The following is a 14454-nucleotide window of genomic DNA, read 5'->3' on the forward strand; positions in this document are numbered from 1 at the left end:
AACAGAAAATATCATGTTGTTATCACAAGTTGACAGAACGTAAACAAAATATTAACAAAACCCTCCACAGCTGTCAGTGCTGATATTAAATCAGCATGTAGGTGAGGAGGTGGGCGGGGACGGCCATGCAACTGCAGAGCAGATGAAAAAATGGAAACAGGTGTTAAATGGGTTGAGCAGTCAGGTGATGTGGAAAGGATGTAAAATCCAGATAAATCTGGTACACAGATGGAGGCAATAACAGGGCCTGGGGAGCTGAGGAGGAGGGACGGAGAGACAACCTGTAGCACTGAGTCACAACGAAGTGATGAACTGTTAATAAACCCACAGACAGAGAGAGGTCTGTGACATGTCTGTTGTTTTACTGTGTTTGAAAAAAAACTCAACTTTAACCTGAAAGTAGCTGAGTGGCAGAGATGAGGAGAGGATTGTAGCTATAAGAGTAATGGAGAGGAGAGAGCGGTGAGTCACTGTGACCTCTGTAGAGGTTAAAAAGTTCAGTTTCAACATCGTATACATGAACAATAAAACTCTGATATGACTGAACTTTACATGTTGGATGAATTAATATTTGATGTCACACTGTTGGGCAGTCACGCTCTAATAATTAATAATCTAATTTAGGGAGGCTGTTTGCAGGATAAAGGTCTGAACGTGGCTCAGGTATGACCTCTATGGACGTAAACAGTGAGAAGCTAGACGAGTCTCCCCGCTACCAGCTGAAGCAGTCCCTATCTAAATCCATATTAAAGCAGCACCTTGTAGGTTTAGGGACCGAACCCTTTATAACGGAGAGCTGGTCCAGTATCTCCTGAACAGGGTATACTCATGATCTAACACATACAGTACAGTAGCAGTGAGTGTGTGAGTGTGAGTGTGTGTGTGTGTGTGTGTGTGTGTGTGTGTGTGTGTGTGTGTGTGTGTGTGTGTGTGTGTGTGTGTAATCTCATGGCTCATTGGGTCTTCTGTCCCTGGTGGCATTTTTCTGATTATCCACTGAGCAGCCTGTTATTATAGCTTACTGTGTGTGTGTGTGTGTGTGTGTCTGTGTGTGTGTGTGTGTGTAAATGTGTGTATAACAGGAAGGCAAACATTTCTTCTTGTTTATAATATTTATCTCCTGTCTTCTTTCCCCCTTGTCCTCCTCCTCTTCCTCCTCCTCTTCTTCCTCCTCCTCCTCCTCCTTCTCCTCCTCAGGTGGAGGACGAAGCAGAACCTGGACTACTGTTTCCTGATGATGTACGCTCAGTCTAAAGGAACTTACTATGTCCAGGTAGGAAAGAAAACGGCGTACAGATGTTTCACAATAAAAGCAGCTGAATGTATCTTCCCTTTTCTGGTGGGCTTTTAATGTGAAACACCTGCAGGAAGTGTTGAGTTTCACTGTGCTTAACAGCGATTGAATAAACAGCAGACAGATAATTTCACATTTAATGAATCCCTCTTGACTCTCGATGTGTTTGTGGTTTTCTATGACAATGTTTTTCTGCTCGGTCACGTCAAAAACTCTTGTTACAAACAACACGTTCATCGTTTCATCATGAAGGACTTGATAAAAGCTGACTGACAGACTCTCTGGCCCCGTCCACACCTCATATTAACATTTTAATGAATATAAAACCCCTCTCTGCTCATCTCTGTTGAGTTTTATGAATATATTTATTAAAGCACTGATGCCAGGAAGCAAACAGTACAGTAAAGTGTCAGTTTGACTCACCTGATGCCTCCATCACAGAGTCATAAAGAGGGAGTGTGTGGTCAGAACAAGTCACTTTGAGTTATTCAACAGATCATTTAACAGTGATCAGCCCAGGCTCCAGGATGGTATGTTAACAGTTAATGTTTCTGCAAACCAACATTATGTCTAAAAGACATATATTATTCGTCTACACGTAAACCTGACGTCTGAGCAAAAGGACGGTTTGTGCTGTCATTGAAAATTTTGAAGACGTCTGTTTGAAGATTAAACGTTCACATTCAGATCATATTTCACCAGGTTTTAAAATACTGGATTTCAAACAAGAGATTTGAAAAATAACGATGAGCTCTCATTTGTACATTGTAGAGGATTAAAGCACAAAAAGAGAAGGACTTGAACCATCAACCCTCACTCGACCTGTCACGCCACTGCAGACACATATAACAAAACATGTAAAGCAGCTTGTGCTCCATGTCTTATTTAACATTAATGTATAAATCTGTTCCCGTTACGTTGTCCTGGAAGCTTCTCTTTAGCAGCTCACAGTCTGTATATTTCCATATTTATGACATTTTATATGAAACATTAGATGTGTTGATTTTAAGTCTTCATAGACCGACCAGTGACTTAAAACACACTTAAAACTAATCAGTATCGTCTCTTTTAAAATAAACAAATTATAAACATGATAACACAAATTTGTGCTGATGTTTAAACCACAGCTGGTTGCTGCCAGATGTTGTGAATGCGTTCATTATTTGCCTTGATTTCACCTCAAAATCTCTGTTTTCTGACCTGATGAAATATCAAACAAGGTACGAGGTAGATGTTTAAAAAACGAAATAAAGTTTGAAGTCCTTGTGTCCTGCTACATTTTATGTTGCTGTTGGTGTTGATGATGAGTTGATGAGTCTCACAGCCTGAGGACTCAAGCTGCTCTGTAGTCTGGTGGTACGGCAGCAGATACTTAAGATACTTCGAGTTTAAAATCTCTCAACTCTTCAGAAAGATTCTGGTGACATCACCGTGGCTCTTCTTCTTTCTCCTGGCCTCGGCAATTATATTCACCGTATTTTTGTCTGCTATGGATGATGTCATCACTCACATCCTCCTCGCTATGACGTCCTGATGTCAAATAAAACACAAACACATAGTAAACCACAGAGGATCAGTGTCCATCATACAGCAGGGACTGTCAACATACTGTTGTCATAGAGACAAGACGCACGTGCAGCGTTTTTCCTCTCAGAGCTCCTGAACAAACAGCCAGCACTTTTCTCCTCTGAAAAAAACGTAATGTGGACACAGACCCTTAGTTTCCCATCAAACATCCTGAAAGCTGCAGCAGCAAAAACAAAATTGAACAATTTCACGATCCTTTTGTTGAGAAGTGTGTTTCAGATAGACGACTAAACTGGAGTCTGTCTAACCGAGACTTTAGAGGCATCAGTACTAACCTGAGTCATTGTAGTACATTAAATGAGACTGACTTGGTTACGTAAAGACGTATATACAGTGTACACAAACACACACACACATATATTTATGTATATATATATATGTATATAAGTGTAATGACCTGAATTTACAGCATTGTACAATACACTGTGTCTGTCAGCACATAAATAAAATGGATGTTCCTGCTGTAACGTCTCAGCAGCTTCACTTTACACTCTCACATGTGGAACTCAGCTGATGTCCCTGCCCTGGATCTGATTAATCAGGACGGCCATTAAAATAAAAAGTGTCTCTGATGTAATCCTGTGAGGCTGATGAAACTGTTGCATTGTGGGTAGACTGACAGGGAAGTTAATGGAGGTGTCTCAGTGCTTCATCAAACGCTCTTTGTTCCCTTTAAAGATGAAAAGAAGAAGAAACAGGCAGCGACTGTTTCCTCCTGTTTCCCCTCGCATCTGAAAACTAAAGCAGGTGCTGCTGGACGCCACCTGTTGAAGGTTAACACACAGAGAGATAACTCACATGTTGATATTTACTCAACTTCTTACAGAAATATCTGAGAGAAAGAACATTTAACTTGAGATGGATATCTTTAAACAGCCTCTCCACCGGTGCACTTTCCTTTGCTTACCAGGCTTTGTTAGTGCAAGGAGGCTGCATTTAAGCTTTGGTCTACACGCAGGCCGCTCTATTGTCAGAACCATGTGGTGAGTCCCAACAAAAGAAAACAGCGTACAGATTTTCACAATTAAAGTGGCTGCATGTATCTTGCCTTTTCTGGTGGGCTTTTAATGTGAAACACCTGCAGGAAGTGTTGAGTTTCACTGAGCTTAACAGGGATTGAAAAAACAGCAGACAGATAATTTCACATTTTATGAATCCTTCTTGACTCTCAATGTGTTTGTGGTTTTATAAACGATGTTTCCTGCTCGGTCACGTCAGAAACTCGTTACAAACATGTTCGTCGTTTCATCATGGAGGACTTGATAAAAGGTGACTGACGGACTCTAAGAAATTACCTCCTCTGATAAAAGTCAATGTGAGAAGAAATGAGTTTCATTCATTTCATCATCGAAATAGAGCAAAGTGATCAACCCAGTCACCAGAAGAAATGCTGGAAATGTACATTACTGTAAGCAGCAGATACCTTGACACTTTACATTTATTTATGTTCAAGTTTCAGTTTTATGTTGTGACAACTCTGTGATTATGGTCTGGTTCAGTTTAGGCACAGAAAATCTTGGTTAGGGTCAGGACAAGATCAATGTTTTGGTACAAAAAAACCCTGATTCTGTCTCCACAAACACGGCAGGAAAATGTCTGGACATCCAGTGGTTTCATGCTTACAAATGGTAAAATGCAGTTTTGAACAGCGGTCTCTTGCTCAGCAGCCGAGTCTGGTTTGGTTTAGGTACAAAAAACACTTGGTTGGGGTCAGGAAAAGATCATGTTTTGGTTTAAAATGCCTGGTTCTGTCTCAAAGTATATTTGTGTAATTTCTAGTAAAAATATGTCTTTACATTTAATATATGATGTGACCAGCTTGAAAGTAACATTTCAGCGAGGTTTAAGAAACTTGGTTTTAGGAAAATGTCCTCTTTTTTTTTTTTTTATTAATCAACAACATCTTTCATTATTCTCTTTCTTATTTTTGAGGTGGCATTTTCTCCAGTGTGAAACCATAAAAGAGACGTTGTGGAGATAAATTTAGACCCAGATTCTTCTGCTTGAAATGTAAATGAACTTCCTGAGTTCCTGTATTTCCCTGTCTGAGTGCATTCTCAGTGAAATGAGCAACATTTTCTGTTTTCAGGAAGGTTTCTGGTCTCTTTCACAGTCGAGACTGAAAATGATTTCTGGAGATGAATGTTTTGGTTGCGTTTCTTCCCCTCAGTGTGATCTATGACTCTGTAGGTTTGTCCTTGAACGCAGCTTGCCCTGCCGGAGCTGAACCGGGGTTATTTTTTCCTGGCCATTTTCCAGTGATGGAGCGATCTCCCTGCCATCATCTCTGCTGGCAGTGGCGTGTTTTGACAGGAAGGCAGAGTCAGACTGGCTGTTATGACACCTAAACTCGCTCTGAACTTTGTAGAGTCTTTCCTCGGTGGTGTGTGGTGACGGAGGGAGGGAGGTGGAGGAGGTAATTACTCCGTGTCAACTTCCCCGGGATAAAAGTGGAGGATGTAAATGTCTGTCAGGGAGCAGGAACAGAGATGTTGAGGCGCAGGTATTTTTTACTGTAAAGATGAATTTGTGTGTCACAGCTGAACAAAAGTAAAACTGAACAGCCAACACGTCCTCTTGTTCCTGCGTCTTCTGCCTCTGAATGACGTCCGTGTGAGACTTTTGTTTCAACGATTTCATCTTCATTGCAGCAGTTTTCTGTTGGTCTGAGACACACTCGACCACCAGGGAGTTTATTTCATCTAAAGACTTCAGAGCTGCACAAAGATCTGACACAAGCCAGACCAGGACTCAATTATAACATCCACACTCAAGATCTGAACGTGTTTTCTGAATAAAAAATGTCCTAAAACAACCTGACATTTGTTTCTACATGTTGTTGAGTTGTGTTCCTACTTTATCACAAATGTTTCCAACAATGTTAAATATTTGTACTTTTGTACCTGTCCCTCTCTCTCTCTCTCACAGCTAGAGGACGATATAGTTGCTCGTCCAAACTACTTCACCACCATGAAGAACTTTGCTCTGCAGCAGCCGCTGGAGGAGTGGATGATCCTCGAGTTCTCGCAGCTCGGCTTCATCGGTGAGTCGATAACAACGATCCTAACATTATGAAATATAATATATCTTTATGAACACAGAGGCTGAGCAGGTTCAGCTGGAGGCTGTCTTAATGCACCCGGTCGGTCTGATCAGCTTGTCTGAAAAGACTTCTGAAAGTTTCTAAGCAGACACTTTGAGTCATGGAGGTTGCACTGACCAACGTCTTTGTCACTTAAATGAGCCAAAAAATAATTACCAAAATATGTGTTAAACATGAGGAACTATGACACAACAAGTATGCTTTAAACACAATAAACCAAAATGTGGCATTTATTTACCCAGATGCAAATAAAAAATAATAATATTTCAGGTCAATTAATAATTCAAATGTAAACAAAAAAATCCCAATATTAATAAACACAAAATGAGTTTATCTTTCTCTTAATACTTTCAAATGTCTTTAAATCATTAAAACCTTTTACCTGTTCTTAGGTTTAATAACAGCACAGCATCTTTAACATGTAAACATCTACCATGTAGCGGTAGAAGGTCAGTATCAGTACTCAGAGTCCAGCAGTGGTGAAGGTCGGCATGGGGAACAGGATAATGGATGTCCGGTGGAGCGCAGATGAAAACCCGCTCAGCAGAATAAACCCGTCAGAACACAGTTTCTGGTCCAGAGGAGCTTTCCCGGTCCTCGCACAGTCACAACTGTCCGTGTCCTGAATCACATGAATCAGCTAAGCAACAGGTCCACGCGCTGTTTCTTGGTGATTTAACAGCAGCTTGTTTTAACCAGTTTCATCAAATGCAAAGCTAACAGTCTGAAAGCAACGCTATTGACAGTTATGCTAGGCTAACGGCTAATCGCGATTAGCGACACATCGTTTTTTCACTATAACATGTAGTCACAGTACATAAAACCACACAAACACTCATATTTACCTCTTGTAGATCATAAACATCAAACCCTGATGATAACTGGTCGTCAGTCCCTGAAGTTATGGACGTTATGACTCGTTAATCTTCCGGTTCACTCTGCGGTGATAATCAGCTTCTGCATCCTCCAAAACCCGGACCTAGCAGCTACGACTAAGCCCCGCCCCTCTACCGGAGAATGGAATTTGGTTGGCTGTTTGTTTTAGGACAGTCCAATTAAAATAAAGAAAACACGAGATTGACATATTGACATATGTAAAGCAGGTTAGGCTGTAAGGCTGAATACACGTGCAGGCTCACTAGCCCTTTTCACACAGAGACTCCGAAACCAAGCAGCTCCAGCGTAAAAGATGACCTGTTCCCCGGTGTCCTCCTGTTAAACTAAACATGTACCTGCTGACTGTTTATAATCATATGGATGCTGTTATAATGTGTTGTGATTGAGATCCTGACCCACCAAACATCCTGGAAAATGACAAAGTTACGTTTTTCTCTTAATTACATAATTACATAATCGCCATCAGTCAACAGGACGCTGTCTGACTCTGTCACTCGTGGGGAGGGAGGCTGTTTATGGGGGAAAGTTCACTGGAGTCTTGGTCGGGAGGTCTGACCATCGTGGTGATTTTTTTCACTGCGATTAACACTTGATGAGTTAAAGTTTTTTGCCGGGAACAGACGCTGTTTTTCAGGCAGAAATGTGACGAAGAGTCGGTTGGACAGACACTTCTCCACGAATAACTGCGGTATTTTTTTCCTCATATAAGTTGCCAGAGACACGACCAGTTACTACGTTACTGTTGTTTGGTCCTGTAACGTTGCTTTGTGGGACATTTCTCTATATTTTGTTGAGTGAAGGATCTGTTTAGTTATCAGACAGTGAACACCATCAGTTCGACACGCCCTCGCTCTGTGCCGCCGGCTTATCGGTTCACACTGGTTCGGTTCGCCAATACTGCGCCTCTGATACTACCTCTGATACTACCTCTGATACTACCTCCGATACTACCTCTGATACTACCTCTGATACTACCTCCGATACTACCTCTGATACTACCTCTGATACTACCTCCGATACTACCTCTGATACTACCTCCGGAGCCGCATCAGAGGCGCAGCGAAATTTCACCCCTCGCCGCATCTGAGACTTTCACACAGAGGAGGAGGCAGAGAATTGGCGCAGGATCCCCGCATGCAAACGGCAGTGTGAATGGGGCTACTGACTCAGGTGCATTTCAAACAAACCATGCTACTTTGCATGAACTATGAGCTTTGACTAATGAACTACAAAGATTAAGACTCTTATATTTCTACATATGTTTAAACCTTTCAAGTTACATTTTAAAACTTTATTTATATCAATGTTTTAACCATATTTAAACATTTTTAAAGACTATTTACAGGCTGATGTGTCTACATTAATTATTTATCTCCAGATGTCTAAAAGTATTTTAGCCAGGGCTACATATACATTAGTATTATTCTACTTTTTATCCTCCTTTCTTCTACAAATTAACTTATTTTTGGGTGATTTAAAAGTATTTAAAAACACACTAAACTAAGCTGAACTAAACTAAACTGAGCCAGTCTTGTTCTGGACGGTCAGATTTTTTATGTTTTTTCTTTCTGCAGTTATTTTATTGTCACTTCAGTCATTTTTTATTCAGTTAGACTTTTTTAAGCAAAGATGTGGAAACATTCTCCGGTTCGAGCTCCTCACATGTTGTTGAATTTTTCAGTTTTCTTTGTTGTATTTGACAATAAATTAAGGATCTAAAGGTTTTGGAATAAGATAATTCAGGACTTCAGATCATGAATGCTTTTAAACATTAGGAACTATGATTAATCGATTTAATTTCAACTTTATTTGTTGCCACTTGTGCTGATGCAGATACTAAAACTATAGGTTTTTTGGGGGGATATCCCAACTTTGAGGAAAATGAGCAGAAACAGTTTGAAGTCAACAACAGAGCTCCACATTAGGAGTAAACTGCTGTCATGTGTTCGCTGAGATTTAACACCAGCACTGGAAACTGTGCCTTTAAATTCTTTGGCTCATCAAGATCAGAACCACAATTTGATAAACATGTGGTTTATGTGAAGGTTTGAACTATAAATCCAGATTAAGTTCTTGTGATAAAGTGTATGTAAGGTTAGTTCGTCCTCTGCGTCCTGCACACTGAGATGTGACTGAAAGCTCTGAAAAACGAGTAAGTGGACCTCTGAGATTAGCTCTGGTGTCACATCGTGTTCCCAAAGGTCAATAAAGAAGTTCTCAGTTGAGAAGTTTCTGTTGGAGCAGCGGGGTGAAACAGGAAGCTGAAGTCCGTCTGATGGTTGAATTACATCCAGCAGATGAACTGAAGCGTCTCCTCCGTCTGATCTGCTTCCTAATGATCCTGTCAGAGCTAATCAATGACTCCTGTCGTCCTGGATCCAATCAGCCGACGTATGGAGCACAGGCGCTACTCGCCTGGAACCTCCGGCTGATCCAGACTCAGGTTATTTTCTCAGAACTGTTTCCAGCTCTGACACATGGAGGCCGGACGAGCCGGACCAGAGCCAGAAATTAATCAGCAGCTATTCTGATAATTGATTGGTTTCTGGTTTCTTTGTCTTCTGTTATAATAAACTGAGTCTAAGTGAGTTTTGGACATTTGGTCAGACAATACAGGACATTTTAAGATGTCACCATGGCAACAGGACACCTCAAAATGTTTGGAAGACATAAAAATTAAAAATGCATGACAACAATTAGACGGAAATGTCTCAGTATTGTAGTTATTGACCCAAACTGACAAAATAAATGAAAAATAAATAATAATTTGACTCAAACAAACTTATATTTTCCTCAAAAGACGACAAAATTTACAGTTTGACTAAAATGAACAAACTAAATGGTACAAAACACACACACTTAAAGAAACAGTGTGTGTGTCTGTGAGGGGAGTCGATGTTTACACACACACACACACACACACACACACACACACACACACACACACACAGTAACTGTCTCTCACACACACACAAATTTACCCATCATCATTTTCTTCCCATGAGGCTTTGCTGCTCCACTTCCCTCTAATAGGTCCCTGAGTGCTCAGCCCGTCATTACTGAGGCCGGGGATGGACGAATCAAGCGCTCCCCATCGTCCCTGCAGAGAGAGAGCAGCTCAACAACGAAGCAGAGCGTCTTCGTAAAGACACAACGTGACCTCACACAGCGAACACACTAAACTTTAAACTGAGGCGGACAAACAGCTGCAGGAGTTAAAGGAACAGTCCCAGTATTAGAGTCCAGGTGTCCTCGTAACGATCGATGTCAGTGAAGAGCGAGCAACACGTCGAGGTTGGGTTTAGGTAAACAGTGAAGTTTTACCTAAAATGACTTCATTACTGAGGTAACTTTAGGCTAACCCTGAAGATAGCTTGGCCCTGGTTCCCTCCACAAAAGGCCTATGAGAGTTTTGGATTGGTTTTTGGATTATTACAGAAAATAATCTCAACTTTATGATCCTTACAGGTTTTGTTCATCAAGATAATCTTCACAGATGAACACACTGTGTGATGTTTGAAGCATAAATTAAATATGTAGCAGTAAAAAGCTAATGTTAGGCTACAAACAGACTTCAAAGAGACACAAATGACTTCAAAGAGACACAAAACAACTACAAAGAGACACAAATGACTTGTGACATCACAGTCACATGACTTAAATGTCACCACCACTTTGCGTCTTACTGCACAATTACTATACAGGTTTTCTATAAACTGATCAATGTTCAAGTTGTAAAGTCAGAGTTGGAATAGTTTGTGACTAAATTGGGCCTGTAAAGACGGACTAGTGAGTAGATGAGTCTCCGTGTTCGCTGTGAGGACGCTTAATGTCCCCGACAACCTCTGTAGTCTCATTTAGACACTTGTTAGCAACCGCTAACCGTTTTTAACACACGGAAGAGATTTATAATTAAACTGTGGGACATTTAATGATGGAGTTTATGTCTTATTATTATTATTTCATTAACCAAAACCTCTGTCTTGACTTCAAGACGAGGGAGGAGGAAGTGTATAAACGTATTTCCAGGTTACTAAACCTTTGTTGACATCCTGACCTTCCTGTTTCACCAGCAAACTTTGTACTGCAGAAAATATGTAATGAAACAAACTAATAATGATCATTTCAGCATGATCGATCCCCAGAGAAAAGACCTTAAACCCATCAAATGTCCTCTCGCACCACCTGCAGGACAGGATTGTTAGCTTAGAGGTTTCCAATAAAGACGAAACACTCGGCCTCTGCTTTATACATGTAGGACAAATAAAAGCATTTTATGCACACACACACACACACACACACACACACAGCTCTGATTTGTGTTTAGAGGCGTTCTGATCCCTTTAATTTAAGCGTGACCGACGTGTGCAGAGCAGAACATTTTTAAACTCTTATTTCTGTTTCAGTATTAAGACAGAAATCCTGTGAAGTGATTCTCACTGTGTGTGTGTGAAGCTGATGAAACTGTTGCATGATGGGTATTCTGACAGTGAAGTTAATGGAAGAGTGTGTGTCGCGCTTTCCCTTCATCAGCGCACACTTTGTTCTTTTTAAAGAGAATAAGTGCGTCGGACAGCAGAGAGTCCGACATCATCCAGCTGTGCTGCAGGACGCCCTGAGGTCCAGTCAGTGTTACAGCAGAACCACAATAATCGTGGAGATGATGACTGGATGTTAGCATGTTGGAGAGCTAACACTGACGTTAGCATGTGGAGAAGCTAACACTGATGTTAGCCTCCTTTCCTTCTTTTTGTTTTTTGAAAACATAATGAAATAAAAAATCAGTTGTGAAAATTATTTTTTCAATCACATTATTTTCTTAAAATTTTGCTTCACGTGAAAATGAGGCTTCAGTTGCAGATACACTGTCTGAACATTCATTTCAAAGAGACAAACAATGTTAGAAAACGTTTCTGTAATATTAAAAATCCTCCTGATGTGTGTCTCACTGCAGTAACGTAGTAACTTTCACTGTCAGTTTCTGTCATGAGGTTCCTGGTAGAGTCTTAGGTTCTGTTGTCCAGTGGGTACTGAATGAATCTCAGGCTGATCCAGGATGTGAGGGTGAGCTGATTTAAAGTGCAGACGCCTGAATGAACTCCTGACTTCACATCTTCGTTGTCTTCAATTTCTACGAACACACAGTTCAAACAGAGTTGAGGCGAGGGGACGTTCTCGGGGACTTAAAGGTCAATAACTGAACTGAACAGAATGTCTCACCGGACCGAAACAGTGACAAGGGTAAATTGAGAGGCCGACAGAGAGCTGAGCCCGGCTCCTGCCCCTGCTGGTCCGTCCTGATCTGTTTGGACGTTTCAGCCTCTGAAGGGCCGGATGTGCGACGAGGCAACAGAATAAAAACCCCCTGCAGACGTAAACGAGGCCGGACTGAAGCTAAACTTAGCAAATGCAAAATTTGAACAGCTGAATTACAGAGCGGCCCCGCAGCGCTGCAGCTCTCTGCTCTGTCTGATTTAATTCAGTGAGTCAGCTTCACCCTGATGAATTTATTAAAGCAGCCGCTGCTCGCAGGCAACTCGGGGTCAGGGAGGAATCCTAAGGTCAACAACGAGGACTGGGGGAGGAGGTGGTGACACTCCGACAGTCTGGACGGAGAAGAAACATCAACGAGTGAAATCAACATCATCCAGCTCAGGGACCAGACTCCTGCTGGGCTCCATCGCTCTTCGCCTCCATTTGTATTCACCTGCATCTCTGTTGAAATCACTCCCTCTCTCTCTCTCCCTCTCTCTCTCTCTCTCTCTCTGTATGTGTCTCTACCTCGCTCTATCATTTCCACATCAAATTCAATTTGAAACGAGCCCGGCTGGCAGAGCAGGAGGCTCGCTGCTGCCAAAGAAAGTGATAAAAACAACAGCTGAATATTGTAACAGGTGGCTTCAGTTCACATTCATTCAGAAAACAAACCAACGAGTCACCAGAAGATTACAGAGATAGATTTAGTATCGAGCATCAGCTCCTCTGAGCGCTGATTGATTGGATGAAAGGAAGCGTTGATGACTGAACTCAGATCAGCTCTCAGCTCCAAGTGGAAGGATCTTATTCAGGAGGGAGCGTGCCTATGTTCCCACAGCCCTATGTTCCCACATGTCTAAGATTGCAGCTGTAACCCTAACCCTAACCCCTCATTCATTCATTCATTCATTCATTCATTCATTCATTCATTCATTCATTTACTATAAAGTGCTTCCAAAACATCTTGTGGGAGGATAGGGCTTAAATTGGAGAAGCTAACACTGATGTTAGCCTGTTGGAAAAGCTAACACTGTTGTTAGCCTGTTGGAGCAGTTAGAGCTGTTGTTAGCCTGTTAGCTTTCAGTGTCACAGACTATGTATTATTATTTTATAGCCTACAGACTATCTTCGCCTCCAATGACACAATCGGTTAAAATTAAATGCCCGTCTTTTCCTGTCCGTTATAACGAGCTAGCCTGCAGTGACAAGCATTTAATTGATTTTAACTATTTCCATCAAATAAATCTTCATTTTCAAACAGTCTTGTTATTCTGAACCAGAAAAGTAGAAGCTGAGAAATGGAAGTAAGACCTGAATGTTGCAGATCAGACGAGGTGTTCTCGTGTCTCACTGACCAAACTAAACGGTCTTCTTCTCTGACAGGTAAGATGTTCAAGTCGTTGGACCTGTCGCTCATCGTTGAGTTCATGCTGATGTTCTACAAAGACAAACCCATCGACTGGCTGCTGGACCACATCATGTGGGTCAAAGTGTGCAACCCAGAGAAGGATGCTGTGAGTATCTCAGTCCGATCTCATGAGCACCAACAGAAGTCTTTACAGTCTGTCTGCAGAAGAGAAACAGAACAGAGACTGAAGATCAACTGATCCTCTGTGGTCCTCTTCAGAAGCTGTTCTGGCGTGATGTTCTGTTGTGATGTTCTGGTGTGATGTTCTGTTGTGATGTTCTGGTGTGATGTTCTGGTGTGATGTTCTGTTGTGATGTTCTGGTGTGATGTTCTGGTGTGATGTTCTGTTGTGATGTTCTGGTGTGATGTTCTGTTGTGATGTTCTGGTGTGATGTTCTGGTGTGATGTTCTGTTGTGATGTTCTGGTGTGATGTTCTGGTGTGATGTTCTGATCTATAAAGATGATTTGTTTGTGTCTCCATCAGAAACACTGTGACAGACAGAAAGCCAACCTGAGGATTCGCTTCAAACCGTCTCTCTTCCAGCACGTCGGCACACACTCGTCTCTGGCTGGAAAAATACAGAAACTCAAGGTAACCTGTGTGTGTGTGTGTGTGATGAGATTAATCCTTTTATATCCATTAGTCACTTATCATGTTTAACTCAAAGGCACATTTAGTTCACATGAATACGTTTAAATGAAAATATTTATTTTTCATGACACTGTTGCTTCATAACTTCCATTTTCACGGGACTGTTGATATATTTCATGTTTTTCTCGCTCCAACATGAACGTTACAGTTAAATAATAGTGTTTTAGGAAACGAGCCAACATGGATCCAGTGGTGCTGACTTCTTGTTTCAGGCTCAGATTGCGATGCTGCTCACATGGAGCACGTATTGTTTCAT

General features: G+C 41.4%; 1 protein-coding gene across 1 annotated transcript in view; it reads left to right on the top strand.

Annotated features, from left to right (window-relative positions):
• mgat4b (alpha-1,3-mannosyl-glycoprotein 4-beta-N-acetylglucosaminyltransferase B) overlaps window positions 1-14454 on the top strand; it is a 106781-nt gene that overhangs the window by 70793 nt on the left and 21534 nt on the right. Inside the window, exons 7-10 of the mRNA XM_073487181.1 lie at window positions 1198-1273; window positions 5810-5924; window positions 13521-13651; window positions 14031-14138. Coding sequence (XP_073343282.1) covers window positions 1198-1273; window positions 5810-5924; window positions 13521-13651; window positions 14031-14138 — 430 coding nt within the window. The remainder of the gene's footprint in view (window positions 1-1197; window positions 1274-5809; window positions 5925-13520; window positions 13652-14030; window positions 14139-14454) is intronic.

This window comes from Pagrus major, chromosome 18 (genome assembly GCF_040436345.1).
Source record: "Pagrus major chromosome 18, Pma_NU_1.0".
Classification (NCBI taxonomy): domain Eukaryota; kingdom Metazoa; phylum Chordata; class Actinopteri; order Spariformes; family Sparidae; genus Pagrus; species Pagrus major.